A 16,923-nucleotide genomic window follows, 5' to 3' on the forward strand; every position below is an offset into this window, starting at 1 on the left:
GGAAGAATACATGTGACTTTTGTATTTAAACAATATTTGCTTATCCATTAATTCAGCATTAATGCTTGGTGAATATCAGATTCACTGCTTCTTACATATGCTCCTCATTGCTAATCTTTGTTTATTTCTTCATAGGTTCCAGCAAATGGTAATATCTTACTGGAGGCCAGGGGCCTGAAAAAAAATGAGAGGTACATCTTTGCTGTAGCTGCATATTCAAGAGATGGACGTCTCATTAGGGATTCAGTTGGAGAAACCACTAAACCAATTCTTGCATTTCCTTCCCTCTCTGTTCCTGCCACCTGGGCCTACCTAGCACAAGTAAGTTTCATTAGTATAGATTAGATACAAAACCATAGATATAATTGAATACATGGTTTAAATACATGTATGCTAATGTTATACAGCCGGTCTTGTGACTTGCCCATCTTTGCCAAACTACTCTGCTACTTCCAGTTCACCTTTACTGTTTCCTACATCGCCTTCCTGCTAATCGATTGGAAATGATGACACAGATTCATTGTCTAACAACAAGCTGGATGTGGACAGGGTTTTAGGAAGCTGTATAGCTGATGCAGGAAATAAGTATATCCCAGAGGCACAGCATTAAGTGAATTGAAATTTTTTTCAAAGTGGGGGGAAATCTGCTCTTAGACATCAGTCCTGAAAAATGGAAGATTTCCCCTCATCTCTTGTTCTAGTGACACTCAAAATGTTGTGGATATACTAACACTTTTTGTTCCACTGCCATTGATCAGCAGGACCTAGCGAGACCATAGAGAGAAATTAAAACTTTACAGGGGTTCTAACCCTTGCTTACTCTTCCCAAAACAAGGATACACTTTTAAGTTTGAAATTAAGTTACATACAGCTGTGTTCAAAATAATAGCAGTCAGACATCACTAACCTGATCAATCACTGTTTTTGGTAGAAATGATATTTCTACATGGCAAATAATTTACTAGCAGGTGTAGTAGAGTAATGGAAATCCCACAGACCCAACAGTCATGACATGCATGCTGCTGATTCTGTGTAATTGAATCACTAATTGAAAGGGGCATGTTCAAAATAATAGCAGTGTGGAGTTCTATCAGTGAGGTCATTCATTCTTTGAAAAACAGGTGGCAATTATTGCCCTTATTTAAGGAAGGAAGGCAGCAAATGTTGTACATGCTGGTTACAGTGCATTTCTCTCTGAAATTCTGAGGAAAATGGGTCGTTCCAGACATTGTTCAGAAGAACAGCGTACCTTGATTAAAAAGTTGAATGGAGAGGGGAAAACATATAGAGAAGTGCAGAAAATGATAGGCTGCTCAGCTAAAATGATCGCAAATGCTTTAAAATGGCAACGAAAACCTGAAAAACGTGGAAGAAAGCGAAAAACTACCATTCGAATGGATAGAAGAATAGCCAAAATGGCAAGGACTCAGCCAACAATCAGCTCCAGGAAGATCAAAGAAGGTCTAAAGTTACCTGTGAGTACTGTTACAATTAGAAGATGCCTATGTGAAGCCAAGCTATCTGCAAGAAGCCCCCGCAAAGTCCCACTGTTGAAAAAAAGACATGTGCTGAAGAGGTTACAATTTGCCAAAGAGCACATTGACTGACCTAAAGAGAAATGGCGCAACATTTTGTGGACTGATGAAAGTAAGATTGTTCTTTTTGGGTCTAGTGGCCGGAGACAGTTTGTCAGACGACCCCCAAACACTGAATTCAAGCCACAGTACACTGTGAAGACAGTGAAGCATGGTTGCGCAAGCATCATGATATGGGGATGTGTCAACGTCCTACCTTTTCCCTGAGGTTATGTTACTCCATGTGCTGGCGTCCATCTTGGATTCTGCTGTGCATGATGGGAATCCTTTTATGCCTTCAGGTCTCTGTGGTCCATCCCCCAGAGGGGTGTGGCTGATGACATATAAGCCTGTGGCCCGCACATGCTCTTTGCACTTGTGTCTTGTGTCTTTGTGTTGCTATTACTCTGTTCTGACTCTCGTGACTCTCCTGGTATCTGATTCGGCTTGTGTCTTTGTGTTGCTATTACTCTGTTCTGACTCTCGTGACTCTCCTGGTATCTGATTCGGCTTGTGACTTGACTATTCTTTGTATTCTCCCTTGATCTGACCCTCTGTTGCTGAACCCGGCTCGTGACCTGTGATTCTCGTCTGCTGTCCTGTACTGTTTTGTCCTGTTGTTGTTGACCCGGCTTGTCTGACTACTCTTTTGTCTCTTCCACCAGCTACACGCCATTGGCGGCGGCCATTACCGCAGCTGCGGTGTCTCGGGGGCCGCGACCTGGTTCCTGGCTGCGTCAAGTCCATCCCCACCATCAGGGGCCCTGGTGAAGGGCAGCCTGGGACTTAGACTCCGCGCCTCGGTCTGTGGGTAGTGGTTGTCGTCAGCCAGTGCGTTACATTGTTAGGCCTGCCTGTCCATTCCTCGGCTCCTGCCCTGACATTACACAAGTGCCATGAACCCTGACGGTGCAGGCACGCCTTCGCTCCCAATGCTAGTCGCCAGACTCGATCAACAGGATCACCTGTTGGATCAATTCGCTCAGGCGTTGCAAACTCTGCTTGCACGCACTGCACACCTTGATCCTGGTGCTATCAGGCCGGTAGTCACTCCGGTGGTCTCTCCCGCAGCTTCTCCGCCTATTGCGTCCACCACCTCGACGGCTGCATCAGCGGCGCCCAGAGGTATGACTGGTTCAGCCCCTCTTCCACAGCGCTTTGGGGGTGAGCCTAGTCAGTGTCGTGGGTTCCTCAACCAGGTGGGTATTTATTTTATACCCCACGCCTTTCCGTCTGAGAGGTCAAAGGTGGGGTTCCTATATTCCTTACTCTCAGACAAGGCCTTGGCCTGGGCGAATGCCTTATGGGAGAGGAACGACCCGGTGATTCAAGATTTTTCCGGTTTTGTCGATGCTTTCCGTAGGGTATTCGACGTACCGGCTCGTTCCGCCTCGGCGGCCAAACTGCTCATGACCATGCATCACGGTTCATGGACCGTGGCCGAGTACGCCATAGAGTTTCGTACCCTGGCGGCAGAGGTCGGTTGGAACAATGAGGCTCTGGTGGCTGTGTTTTCCCATGGTCTTTCTGACACATTGAAGGACGAGATTGCAGCTAAGGAACTGCCTGTGGTGTTGGAGGAGCTCATCTCTTTCCTGATCCTGATTGACACCAGGCTCAGGGAGAGGCCTTCACTCAGGGAACGCCTGCGGAGGCCTTCCAATCGACTGGCACCTGCGTTTTCTGTCCCACCCGTTCCTCCCTCTCCTCCCACGCCTCCTGGGGACAGCTTGTCTGGTGGGGAACCCATGCAGCTGGGGTTTGCTCGCCTTTCCGAGGGGGAGCGGGCCGCTCGGCGTCGGGAGGGTCGCTGCCTGTACTGTGGCCTCGGTGGGCACTATCGGCAGTCTTGTCCGGTCTGTCCGGGAAACGCTCGCACCTGAGATCATGTCAGGGACAGATCTTGGGTGGAGTTTCCTCGTCCCCGGCGTTCCGCAAGGATAAGCCACTGATCACCGTGGTCCTTTCTTGGACGGAGGGCTCGGTGACGGCCCAGGCGTTGGTAGACTCTGGGGCCGGTGGGTTGTTCTTGGACAGCTCGTTTGCTGCACAGCACTCCATTCCCCTGCAGGCTCGCGCTACCCCATTGGTTCTCGAAGCCATAGATGGCAGGCCCCTGCAGCCGCCGCAGGTTACCCACGAGACTCTGCCGATAGAGGTAGCATTGGGGCTGTTCACAGGGAGTTGGCCTGTTTTCAGGTGATTTCTTCCCCACACTATTCTGTGGTTTTGGGGTATCCCTGGCTCCAGAGGCACAATCCAACCTTCAATTGGCAAACAGCCGAGATTCTCTCATGGTCTCCACAGTGTGGGGCCGGGTGCATCCGGGGGCCGGTTAAGGTATTGTGTGCCTCCTCGGACTCTGCGTTGCCCACCGACTATGGGGAGTACCGGGACGTGTTTGATAAGGTACGCGCTGGTACCTTACCGCCGCATCGTCCTTACGACTGCGCCATATCCTTGCAACCCGGGGCCACTCCTCCGCATGGCAGGGTGTACCCTCTCTCGGTTGCGGAGAATAAGGCCATGGAGGAGTACGTTGTGGATGCGCTTTCCCGGGGGCACATTCGTAAGTCTACTTCTCCAGCAGGAGCAGGTTTTTTTTTCGTAAAGAAGAAAGGTGGGGAATTGAGGCCCTGCATCGATTATAGGGGTCTCAATCGGATTACCATTAAAAATGCATATCCGATTCCTTTGATTTCTGAGTTGTTCGACTGCCTTAAGGGAGCAACAGTCTTTACCAAACTCGAGCTTAGGGCGGCGTACAACCTCGTACGGATCAGACAGGGGGATGAGTGGAAGACCGCGTTTAACACCAGAACCGGGCACTACGAATACCTGGTGATGCCCTTCGGTTTTTCAGGAATTCATAAACGATGTCCTTCGTGATTTGTTGCAGCAGTGCGTAGTGGTTTACCTGGATGACATCTTGGTTTACTCTACCTCCATGGAGTCTCATGTCCAGGATGTCAAGCAGGTGCTGCAACGATTGCGTGAGAACGGACTCTTTTGTAAACTCGAGAAGTGCGAGTTCCATCGATCCCAAGTTGCCTTTTTGGGCTACATAATTTCCGCGGAGGGATTTTCCATGGACCCTCAGAAGGTTGCTGCGGTTCTGCAGTGGCCTCGTCCCAATGGTCTTCGGCCCATTCAGCGCTTTCTGGGCTTTGCCAACTACTATCGGAAGTTCATCAGGAACTTCTCCACATTGGCAAAGCCTCTCTCTGACCTAACCAGGAAGGGGAGTAACCCTCACGAGTGGCCATCCGAGGCCATCATAGCTTTCGAGGCTCTGAAAGCCGCCTTTGCTTCGGCTCCGATTCTTTCACATCCCAATCCTGGGTTGCCCTTCGTCCTCGAGGTTGATGCTTCCGAGATGGGAGTAGGGGCTCTCCTGTCTCAGCGTCGGTCGCCCGATGGACCCCTACTTCCCTGCGGGTTCTACTCCAGGAAGCTTTCCTCTGCAGAGTGCAACTACCAGATTTGAGATCGGGAGTTGTTGGTCATAATCCTGGCTCTCAAGGAGTGGAGGCACCTGCTCGAGGGTTCCGCGGTTCCGGTCCTCATTCTTACCGATCACAAGAACCTGACTTATCTTTCGGAGGCCAAGAGATTGACACCCCACCAGGCCAGATGGGCTCTGTTCTTGTCACGCTTCAACTATGTGGTTTCATATTTGCCTGGTTCCAAGAATGTCAGGGCTGATGCGTTATCACGGCAATACTCTGAGTTGTTCAGGGAAGACTCTGAGCCAATCTCACTTATACCTCCAGATCAGATCCTGGCTGCCATTCGCACCAGTCTGACCTCTCCTCTTGGGGAGCAGATTTTGGCGGCTTAAACTGATGCTCCTCCCGGGAAGCCGGAGGGTAGATGTTTCGTACCCGAGGGATTGCGCACCCGCCTGCTGCGTACCTACCATAACGCCAAAACTGCCGGGCATCCGGGGAAGAACCAGCTTTGTTGGGTCGTCTCTCGCTTATTCTGGTGGCCAACCCTCCGTGCCGACATTGCCTCTTATGTAGCGGCATGTTCGATCTGTGCCCAGAATAAGTCTCCACGGCATCTCCCTTTGGGTCTTCTACAACCCATTCCCAATGGGGAGCGTCCTTGGTCACATCTAGGTATGGACTTTATTGTAGACCTCCCGGTGTCTCGGGGTCATACGGTCATCCTCATGATCGTCGATCGGTTTTCCAAGATGTGCCATTGCATTCCACTCAGGAAATTACCCACAGCGCAAGAACTGGCCACGGTCTTTTCCAGGGAGATTTTTCGCCTGCATGGGTTGCCCAAGGTGATTGTCTCGGACCGCGGGAGTCAGTTCGTGTCCAGATTCTGGCGCGCCTTCTGCTCCCAGTTGGGTATTAGTCTCTCCTTTTCTTCAGCCTACCACCCGCAGTCCAATGGGGCTGCGGAGCGTTCCAATCAGGCCTTAGAACAATTCCTTTGGTGTTATATTTCAGACCATCAGGACGATTGGGCCGATCTCCTGCCTTGGGCAGAGTTTGCCAGGAACTCGGCGGTCAACTCCTCCTCCGGGATGTCTCCTTTCATGGCCAACTATGGGTTCCAACCCGCGGTATTACCTGAGAGGTTCTCACCACAGGACATTCCGGCTGTGGAGAACCATCTTGCTGCCCTGCGTTCTTCATGGGGGCAGATCCAGAGGGCCTTGAGGGACTCAGCTCAGCGCCAGAAGTTCCAGGCTGATCGCAGACGGTTGCCCGCTCCTTCATACCAGGTTGGCGATCGTGTGTGGTTGTCTACTTGCAACCTCAATCTTCGGGTGCCCACACCCAAACTAGCTCCCCGTTTTGTCGGTCCTTTCCGCATTCTCCGCAAAGTGAATCCGGTGGCCTATGCCCTTGCCCTTCCGTCTGGGATGCGGATCTCCAATATCTTTCATGTTTCCCTGTTGAAACCTCTGATCTGCAATCGCTTCACTACTTCTCTGCCTCGGCCCCGCCCTGTCCGGGTTGACGGTCATGAGGAGTATGAGGTGAGCCGGATCCTGGACTCTCGATTGGTGCGAGGTCGATTACAGTTCCTGGTTCATTGGCGCGGTTATGGTCCCGAGGAGCGTTCCTGGGTTCCTTCCGCGGATGTCCATGCTCCTGCCCTCCTCCGCGCTTTTCATACCCGCTTTCCTCAGAAACCTTTTGTTGAGCCGCGGAGGGGGAGGGGCCCTTGAGGAGGCGGTACTGTCAAGGTCCTACCTTTTCCCTGAGGTTATGTTACTCCATGTGCTGGCGTCCATCTTGGATTCTGCTGTGCATGATGGGAATCCTTTTATGCCTTCAGGTCTCTGTGGTCCATCCCCCAGAGGGGTGTGGCTGATGACATATAAGCCTGTGGCCCGCACATGCTCTTTGCACTTGTGTCTTGTGTCTTTGTGTTGCTATTACTCTGTTCTGACTCTCGTGACTCTCCTGGTATCTGATTCGGCTTGTGTCTTTGTGTTGCTATTACTCTGTTCTGACTCTCGTGACTCTCCTGGTATCTGATTCGGCTTGTGACTTGACTATTCTTTGTATTCTCCCTTGATCTGACCCTCTGTTGCTGAACCCGGCTCGTGACCTGTGATTCTCTTCTGCTGTCCTGTACTGTTTTGTCCTGTTGTTGTTGACCCGGCTTGTCTGACTACTCTTTTGTCTCTTCCACCAGCTACACGCCATTGGCGGCGGCCATTACCGCAGCTGAGGTGTCTCGGGGGCCGCGACCTGGTTCCTGGCTGCGTCAAGTCCATCCCCACCATCAGGGGCCCTGGTGAAGGGCAGCCTGGGACTTAGACTCCGCGCCCTGGGGGACTTCGGTCTGTGGGTAGTGGTTGTCGTCAGCCAGTGCGTTACATTGTTAGGCCTGCCTGTCCGTTCCTCGGCTCCTGCCCTGACAGGATGTTTCTCATACTACAGTGTTGGGCCTATTTATCGCATACCAGGGATCATGGATCAGATTGAATACATCAGAATACTTGAAGAGGTCATGCTGCCTTATGCTGAAGAGGAAATGCCCTTGAAATTGGTGTTCTAACAAGACAACGACCCCAAACACACCAGTAAACGTGCAACATCTTGGTTCCAGACCAACAAGATTGACGTTATGGAGTGGCCAGCCCAATCCCCGGATCTTAATCCAATAGAAAACTTGTGGGGTGACATCAAAAATGCAGTTTCTGAGGCAAAACCAAGAAATCGAGAAGAACTGTGGAATGTAGTCCAATCATCCTGGGCTGGAATACCTGTTCACAGGTGCCAGAATTTGGTTGACTCCATGCAACACAGATGTACAGCAGTTCTCAGAAACAGTGCTTATACAACTAAATATTAATTAAGTGATTCAAAGGAAAGCAAAATCTTCAAACATTTTTCAGTTTATATAGTGAATGTTTGAGTTTGTAAAGAAGAATACAAACACTGCTCTTTTTTTGAACAGTCTAATATTCACTTTTCTTTAATTTTTTTAGAGAAACAACACAAATTTGATATATTTTTCTTCATGTTTTGATTTGGAATAGAATGTGTAGTGTTCCCAATGCATTTGTGTGTATGGAAATAAAAGCTATTAGAAGGATTTTGAGCTTTATTCACTTTTTTCAACACACTGCTATTATTTTGAACACAACTGTACATTTGGATGGGGATGTCCATTCTCTTTCTCACTTGGCATGTTAGAACTTCTTGTTGGTGGCATTGGCGGTTGGGTCTAGTGACTGTTAAAAAGACATCATGGGGTTTATTTACTAAAGCTGGAGAGTGCAAAATCAGACTCACTTCTGCATAGAAACCAATCAGCTTCCAGGTTTCATTGCCAAAGCTTCATTGAATAAGCTGAGGTTAGAAGCTGATTGGTTTCTATGCAGAAGGGAGTCTGATTTTGGACTCTCCAGCTTTAGTAAATAAACCCCCATGAGTTTCCATGGAGTCCAGATACAGGCTTAAGAAATTGTTTAACTGTGCTTTGAGTTATTTCAGATTAGATACATCATGAGTATGTTTATATATAACAGCTTTATTAGTTGCCTTCATTGTAATGCTATTAGACATCTTGCTGCAAATAGAGCACATATATCTTTAAATCTTTCTGAACTTTGAAGTCCAGAACTTTGTTGCAGGATAAAAAGAAATATGGTTGCATTATATCGATGTTCTTTTAGATATTTCCAGTTCACATTTCTAAACTTTAACTGATCAAATGATCTTTATTTGTATAGCTTATTCCCATGTAGACTTCTGATGGTGTTCAGGACCATATGTTACAAGCATTTGCCAGACATCACTAACAACTTGTAAACTACTATAAGTGAACACTAGCTTGATGCCAGAGATTTCTAGAGACCAATAAGGGTTGTAGGAGACTACTAGAGGCCAACAGCACATGTAAAGAAGCCAATGACATGTTGCAAGGGATTCCACCTTTCAAATGCTGCAAGAGACTGCTAAATAGCATTGACAAGCTATGAGAGATTATTTGAGATTGCTAATATACCACAAATAGTATACAATTCAGAAATGTCAGCATTTTTAGCTTGATAATGAATGTTTATGAATCCTATTTCTAGAAATGTCCTAAACATGTCTGGCTGTTTAATTGTGCAGATGAGTGTGTGTTTCAAGCAGTACTAGTCTGTTCTTGGAAATGAAATAATAATTTCTTTCTACAGAGTGCATATCATGTTGGTAACTATAAAGTGGCTAAGAGGGCATGCTCTGTGCTGTGGAACTACTTTGTTTTGTCACCAGTTCCTTCATCTTCTGATCTGGCTATATCAGAAAATAGGGAAGGTTATTTACATCAGACAAGGTAAGTAGAAATGTATCTGTGAATCTTTCCTTGTTATTTCCTGCCTTCTAATTTTAAATCATGACAGGCCCTCATAGTATAGCAATCCCAACAAAAAAACATGTTTTGTTTGTGGAAAAATTAGCTAAATAGGTAGGTTGCAAGTGCTTCTGTCCTGGCCAGTCAAAAGCAGCTTGCAGCTAGCCATAGTATAGGCTGCAGTCTCCATTTGCCTACTCTAATAGTGGCCATTTCTGTTGTGAAGCATATAGGGGTTTACTGGGCTTTCAGTTATAATACAGAAAATACTGAAACTCCAGCTCCTGCCCTAACTGTTTTCTATTGTTATGAATAGAGTTGGGAAGGGCAAGAACCTCCTGCAAGTTTTAGGCCTGTAGACCGTGTTTGATGATGCGGTACAGAATTTAGGGTGGGTGTCTTAGAGTCCTTTATAGAGATGTTGCCTAGCTGGCATTTGGTTCAGCAAAACGCAGAACTTGTTGTGTACACCTCTATTGTTGTGACATGTTTAAGCTGGCCACTCGAACTGACCAATCAATACCCAAATATATATTGAAAAAAATGTCAGGTGTAGAGCTGAGCATACGTACAGTATCTCACAGAAGTGAGTACACCCCTCTCATTTTTGTAAATATTTTATTGTATCTTTTCATGTGACAACACTGAAGAAATGACACTTGTAAAGTAGTGAGTGTACAGCTTGTATAACAGTGTAAATTTGCTGTCCCCTCAAAATAACTCCGCAAACAACCATTAATGTCTAAATCGCTGGCAACAAAAGTGAGTATACCCCTAAGTGAAAATGTCCAAATTGGGCCCAAAGTGTCAATATTTTGTGTGGCCACCATTTTTTTTTCCAGCACTGCCTTAACCCTCTTGGACATGGAGTTCACCAGAGCTTCACAGGTAGCCACTGGAGTCCTTTTCCACTCCTCCATGACAACATCACAGAGCTGGTGGATGTTAGAGACCTTGCGCTCCTCCACCTTCCATTTGAGGATGCCCCACAGATGCTCAATAGGGTTTATGTCTGGAGACATGCTTGGCCAGTCCATCACCTCTACCCTCAGCTTCTTTAGCAAGGCAATGGTTGTCTTAGAGGTGTGTTTGGGGTCGTTATCATGTTGGAATACTGCCCTGCGGCCCAGTCTCCAAAGGGAGGGGATCATGCTCTGCTTCAGTATGCCACAGTACATGTTGGCATTCATGGTTCCCTCAGTGAACTGTAGCTCCCCAGTGCCAGCAGCACTCATGCAGTCCCAGATCATGACACTCCCACCACCATGCTTGACTGTAGGCAAACACACTTGTCTTTGTACTCCCTATCTGGTTTCTGCCACACACGCTTGACACCATCTGAACCAAATCTGTTTATCTTGGTCTCATCAAACCACAGGACATGGTTCCAGTAATCAATGCCCTTAGTCTGCTTGTCTTCAGCAAACTGTTTGCGGGCTTTCTTGTGCATCATCTTCAGAAGAGGCTTCCTTCTTGGACGACAGCCATGCAGACCAATTTGATGCAGTGTGCGGCATATGGTCTGAGCACTGACAGGCTGACCCCCCACCCCTTCAACCTCTGCAGCACTCATACGTCCATTTCCCAAAGACAACCTCTGGATATGATGCTGAACATGTGCACTCAACTTCTTTGGTCGACCATGGTGAGGACTGTTCTGAGTAGAACTTGTCTTGTTAAACCGCTGTATGGTTTTGGCCACCATGCTGCAACTCAGTTTCAGGGTCTTGGCAATCTTCTTATAGCCTAGGCCATCTTTATGTAGAGCAACAATTCTTTTTTTCAGATCCTCAGAGAGTTCTTTGCCATGAGGTGCCATGTTGAACTGCCAGTGATCAGTATGAGAGAGTGAGAGCGATAACACCAAATTTAACACACCTGCTCCCCATTCACACCTGAGACCTTGTAATGAGTCACATGACACCGGGGAGGGAAAATGGCTAATTGGCCAAATTTGAACATTTTCACTTAGGGGTGTGCTCACTTTTGTTGCCAGCGGTTTAGACATTAATGGCTGTGTGTTAAGTTATTTTGAGGGGACAGCAAGTTTACAGTGTTATACAAGGTGTACACTCACTACTTTACATTGTAGCAAAGTGTCATTTCTTCAGTGTTGTCACATAAAAAGATGTAATAAAATATTTACAAAAATGTGAGGGGTGTATTCACTTCTGTGAGATACTGTAGGTCCCTTTGAAAAAAAAAAAATACTGAATGGATTCCCCCATCCATACAAATAAGAGTGAAAAAATCCATCCCACTATGCTAATGTATTCTTATAGCGAGGATTCCTCCCCCATGATTGGCTGCAGTGCTAATCAAACAAAATTTTCAACAAGCCCATTCATGAGAAGTCGACCATTAGTGTGGGATCAATCATAGATGGATTGAAATGTAGCCATTCCCTGCTGAACTGGTCGCATTTTCGATCCATCCATGTCGAGCTTTATAAACACAGCTCTCCTATTCCCTCACTCTTATGATTAAGTAATAAGTATCAATGGATATCACTTGAAAAAGGTTTTAGGGCTGGTTCACACTCAGGATTCACATGTAGTTCTGTGCAGGGTGATATCAGCCCATTCATTTAGAAACTCACTAAAACCAGATCGCATGGTGCATCTGTACCTTGCAATCCGGTGCGGGTAAACACACTGCATTTATGACCTGCATTTGGAGTACCATTAACTTAATATTGACACCTTCTATAGATTGCACTTGTTCTGGTGTTCACAAGCCCTTCAGCACTGAAGAAGGTGTTAATTAACTGTGAAAAAGCATGTTACTTTGTATATTTCCATGCCCATATATCATAAACACACGTACAGCTGTTGTTTGAGCAGCTTTACCCTTAACTACCCTCTTGGAATTTGCTTTGAACATTGATATGCAGAAAAGAACATTTGTTTTCTTATCAGTTTATTAATACCTTTTTGATGTATTTTTCTGGAAAACAGCATATTGTCTTCGACACAGTATGCAAGAAATGATATATAACGCATAGATATTTCTAACCACTCTGTCATGCATTTCTTATTTAAAAAAGAGGGGGCTATTGAGGGTTTCCATGGTAACTATAATGGCCAATGTAGACCTGCTGTGTATATGGAAAAAAGTATAATTAGCACTTTGTTACTCTCAAGTAGAATCCTAGTCTTTGGTAATCTCTAACATCTTTCATCTTCTCTAGAAATTAATCAGCTTTGATAATCATGACACAATTAGCATCATTATTGTTAAAATAAATTTTATATTTGTAATTGTTCTGATATAAGCTTAAGCATGCTATCTTTGATAAACCTGTGAATGTGATGCATATGCTTTTCCATAGTTTGTGTAATGACACCATATCAAAGTCTTCTCCCATACTGTTGCAACTGTTCCTTGGAAGTATTTTTACAGTGAGTGAAATAAACATAAAAGAAGGAGCACTCTTTTGTGACTCTCTTTGTGATGGAGGTGTTCTTCTCAAGGGGCAAGTAAGTAATGAGTTAATAACTGTTATTAATGAGTACTGATTTACAGAATATTAATAAATATATATGAAAGGGAATGTGATACAGTTATATTATTGATGACTGAGATTAAAATTAATATAAGATAATTAATACCAGATCACAAATGACCTTGGGTCCTTTGAAAATTATTGAAGAAAATATTCATTTTTATTCACAATAGTATAATTAATGTCAAAATCAAAGTAATAATGTTATGGGCATAATTGACTTTAGCATAAAAATATATATTGCAATGTCATAAAAATTAAGTGAATGTATTTTAGCCTTTAGAACAGGAAATATAAAAAGCCTGTTAGTCCAGTTAGTTTATCAATAAAAAAGTCATTAAATAATTTTAAAATACTAAAAGTATCATTGCATGATACCTTTCTTTTTAATATCTTCCAATAACTCCCTGCACAGGAGAATACACTATGAAAGCTAGGTTGCCAAATGCATTCCGCAATACTCCCTGCCTCACTTGTGTTAGGCACCAAAATCATGAGGAACAATTGTTGAAATTAGAAGTCTACAACCTGATACATCCAGATAAACTGGACCCTTTCAAAACCCTTAGTTCATTGACCACAGAAGTCTAAATCCGGGCCTTATTTGAAAAGCATTACTCAATCTTTATGTTCTTTAGTTTGTTTTGAAAAAAATAGGGACATACAGCATATATGTGTTTTGCTGATAGTGTTATCCATAAGCTTTTTTAAAATGTTTTTTATAGGGTATATTTATAAAGCAGGAGTTTAACCAGATCAGTGGGTTGCATTTAATGAATGGGCTGTAAAATGTGATCCGCTGTGTACATATTCGAGTATAACAGAAGGACAGTGCTATCTGGTCTCCATTATAAATATGCCCCTACATGACCATCTTTTACTGCACACCTTGAGGATATCAGACATTCCCACAATGTTCACATTTCCTGGATCACCTAGCTCCTGCAGGATTAAAAAGCAGTAATAACAAAATTTCAGTCAGGAGCACACCTTTCATCCAGTTTGCAGGGTATGAATAACATGGTTCTTGGTGTCCAGGATGCAGAGGCCTCCTGAAGCACAGGAACAACATTCAGTAGCCTTTAAGTCCTACAGAAATATGGCGCCCATACAGGTTTGAAGTTCTAGGGAACAGCTTTACTGCATGTATTGTCCTCTATAAAGGTGTTAGTAGTGTGATCAGTTTTCTCATTTGCCTTCAAAATGCTCTATACTATAACTGAATCAGTTCACCTACCAATATGCTCGATTTAAAGACATTTTATTGAAAAAACAGCAATCATATTTAAAGCTTTAAAATCAAAATTCTGTGTCTTCATTCTCAGCTGTTCAAGAGGTACATGTCCACTCATGTAGCTGAAAGACAGGAATGTCTTTACTATTATCAAACGAAGACTCTGATTTTTGTCCTTTTGAGTGTTTTATTTGATATTCTTTGTGACTACATAAAATTTAAAGGATCAGTCCTTATATTTCAAATTTTGGTATATGCTGAATAGTTAAACCTACTGAAAGTTCACTGTCACCTAAAATAGAATTCCATCTAAAGCCTAACTCATCTTAAAATGTTCCCTTTCCCCTCCTAACACCTTTGCTAACTTATCAGTGTAACAAAGATGTATATACTTACCTATTTTTAGCCTGCTTCACATAATCTTACCATCTCCATTCCCCTGCAGCTGGTACTAGCTGATTTAAGAGATTGTGTGACTGGATGGGGGTGAGCTGAAAAAAAGAAAGTATATACATCTTTTTAACACAGGTTAGTTACTATTCTGTAGGTGTTAGGAGGGGAGAGGGAGCATTTTTAAGACTAGGTAATCTTTAGCTGGAATTATATTCCAAGAACATTACTGGCAAAGTTGGAAGGGAACACCCAAGACTCCCAGGTGGATGGAAATAGGAGAGAGACCTTGCTGTTGGTGTATCCAAGACATATGAAAAGCAAGGATCTGACTTGGACTACCAGGCACTGCTTATACCTAAAATGCCACTTTTAGGTGGGCTTGCCGTTTAACATTAGAACTTAAAAAAATGGTGCAAGAACTCACTTTAAATAATTGAAAAAATTGGTAGCATTTCAGTAGAACCTACTGAGATCGGATTAGTTGAGAACTGCACCTCACTTAGGATGTTTTGGCATGAAAATGAAATGATTATTAGCATTTGCCTGCTAATGTGTTGCGAATACCTTTATAAAAAGTGTTCTTTTAGCCTCACTTGCATACGCTTCTCAATGTTTCCTTACAATGTAACAGCCATATCCCCAAATAACACTTTATATTGTTGTCACAACATTCCAGGTGTCAGTAGAACATTCCAGGACTGTGCAGCTGCTTAATGTTCTGTAGACTGAAGAGTATTATGCTCAGCTCACTTGAAAATAAAAATTTATTGCCATAAACCTCTCTGGAAAAACAAAAATAAAACAAAACTAGTGTTGTGGGATAATGGGGATTATGGAACCTAAGAAGCGAAACAGTTGGCCAAATTGGTAGTGAATGGAGTATAACCAAGGAGCATACCGTAGTAATTCTTCACTACACATAAGAAGGTTATTATTGAAAGAACTCACTTGAAGAGACAACCACAACAGGCAATTTGGAAAATCAAAGTTTATATAATCCACAAAGGGAAATATATGTATTACAAATTGATTTGCAGGAAACAGAGTTTATAAAAGTATTTACATTTAGATTGGCAGAACCCTTTAGTACAAGATTTTACAGAAATATCTGCTCCACTGAGCTAAATATCTGTTTGTTATCCTTAGCTTTGTCGGATAGCTGAATGCGAAAGATTGTTAGTGGCTCTTGATGTTAGTACCTTGCTGAGTGATGCCAACTATGCCCTTCAAGCTGTTGTTCAATGCTATGGTCTGATTGCTCCAGTAATCTATCACAGAATCCCTTCTGTTCCAGTAGTGCAGGTAAGCAGAAATTTACCCATACAGATTCATTGCAGCCATGATAAGCAATCATTTATATTTATGTTTTTAAACAAAACAAGTCATTCAGATACAAGCAATAACGCACTTGTTCCAGGCTGATGTAAATGTACCTATTAATATTAGAGAGGTCTGTTGTGAAGCTTCAAATCACGCGTAAGTAGTCAGCGCCGAGTGTGGTGCCACATAGCGGATGAATGAATCCATTCTGTACAGGAGAGATCTTACTGCTCTCTAATTAAACACTCGTCATTGTTAAACTAGCCAAATTCCAAAAGCCTTTTAGTTGCTTCTATATTATGCCACCACATTTTGTATTGGCCTTTACCCTTAAAATTACATTTTTGTTTGTAAATCTTTGCCCATTTTTAAGCCCTATGGGTTATTTACATTGGAATTTATGATTAGTATTTTGCAGCAACTTTCATACCTGCTTTTCAGTGCTCATTCATTCCTGTTATGTTCAGGTTAAAATGTTTATAGTATATGTACAGATTTGATACACAGCAAAAACACAAAGTAGATATGTCTGTCTTGTATCTCTTAAGGGATCTTTTATCTGTCTGTCATTTTTCACTAGGCTTCTTTTTTCCCTTGCAATTCAGATGCTGATGTCTTTTCTTTAATCTCAGCAATCAATAAAGCTCATGGTGTGTGAGTTATGTTATTGGGATTTAGTATTAACTTGATGCCTTGGATTGATTGACTACCCTATCCATAAAAATGAGATGACTATTGCCTGATACCAGGGATTGGATCATATTTGTCTGGCAAATAGATAGTGGAAGGGGGGAATAACTGTGAAACATAAAACAAAGCTGATAAAAAAACAAGGTTGGGAATTTTATTTACTTTTCCATGATATTGTACTTTAATTATGGAAATAAAGCCACACCTATGTTTATGATAAAAATACCAGTTACAGGTTTTATAGATATCCATGTCTGAAAGATACAGTGATTCAGCATCCATAAACTAATATCCACTATGCATGCAAGGGACACTATAAATGGGTACAGTCTGATTCCCAGGCAAGGGCCATAGGAGAATATGTGTATGGTGCCTGAAAGTACAGA

At 43.7% G+C, this 16,923-nt stretch overlaps 1 protein-coding gene across 1 annotated transcript in view; it reads left to right on the forward strand.

The window, feature by feature from the left end:
* CFAP54 (cilia and flagella associated protein 54) overlaps window positions 1–16,923 on the forward strand; it is a 527,562-nt gene that overhangs the window by 161,877 nt on the left and 348,762 nt on the right. Inside the window, exons 23-26 of the mRNA XM_089651915.1 lie at window positions 136–321; window positions 9,238–9,377; window positions 12,727–12,874; window positions 15,674–15,829. Of these exons, the coding sequence (XP_089508041.1) occupies window positions 136–321; window positions 9,238–9,377; window positions 12,727–12,874; window positions 15,674–15,829 (630 nt within the window). The remainder of the gene's footprint in view (window positions 1–135; window positions 322–9,237; window positions 9,378–12,726; window positions 12,875–15,673; window positions 15,830–16,923) is intronic.

The sequence above is a fragment of the Staurois parvus genome, unplaced genomic scaffold, assembly GCF_062004578.1.
Source record: "Staurois parvus isolate SC_StPar_1 unplaced genomic scaffold, SC_StPar_1.0 ptg000025l, whole genome shotgun sequence".
Taxonomy (NCBI): domain Eukaryota; kingdom Metazoa; phylum Chordata; class Amphibia; order Anura; family Ranidae; genus Staurois; species Staurois parvus.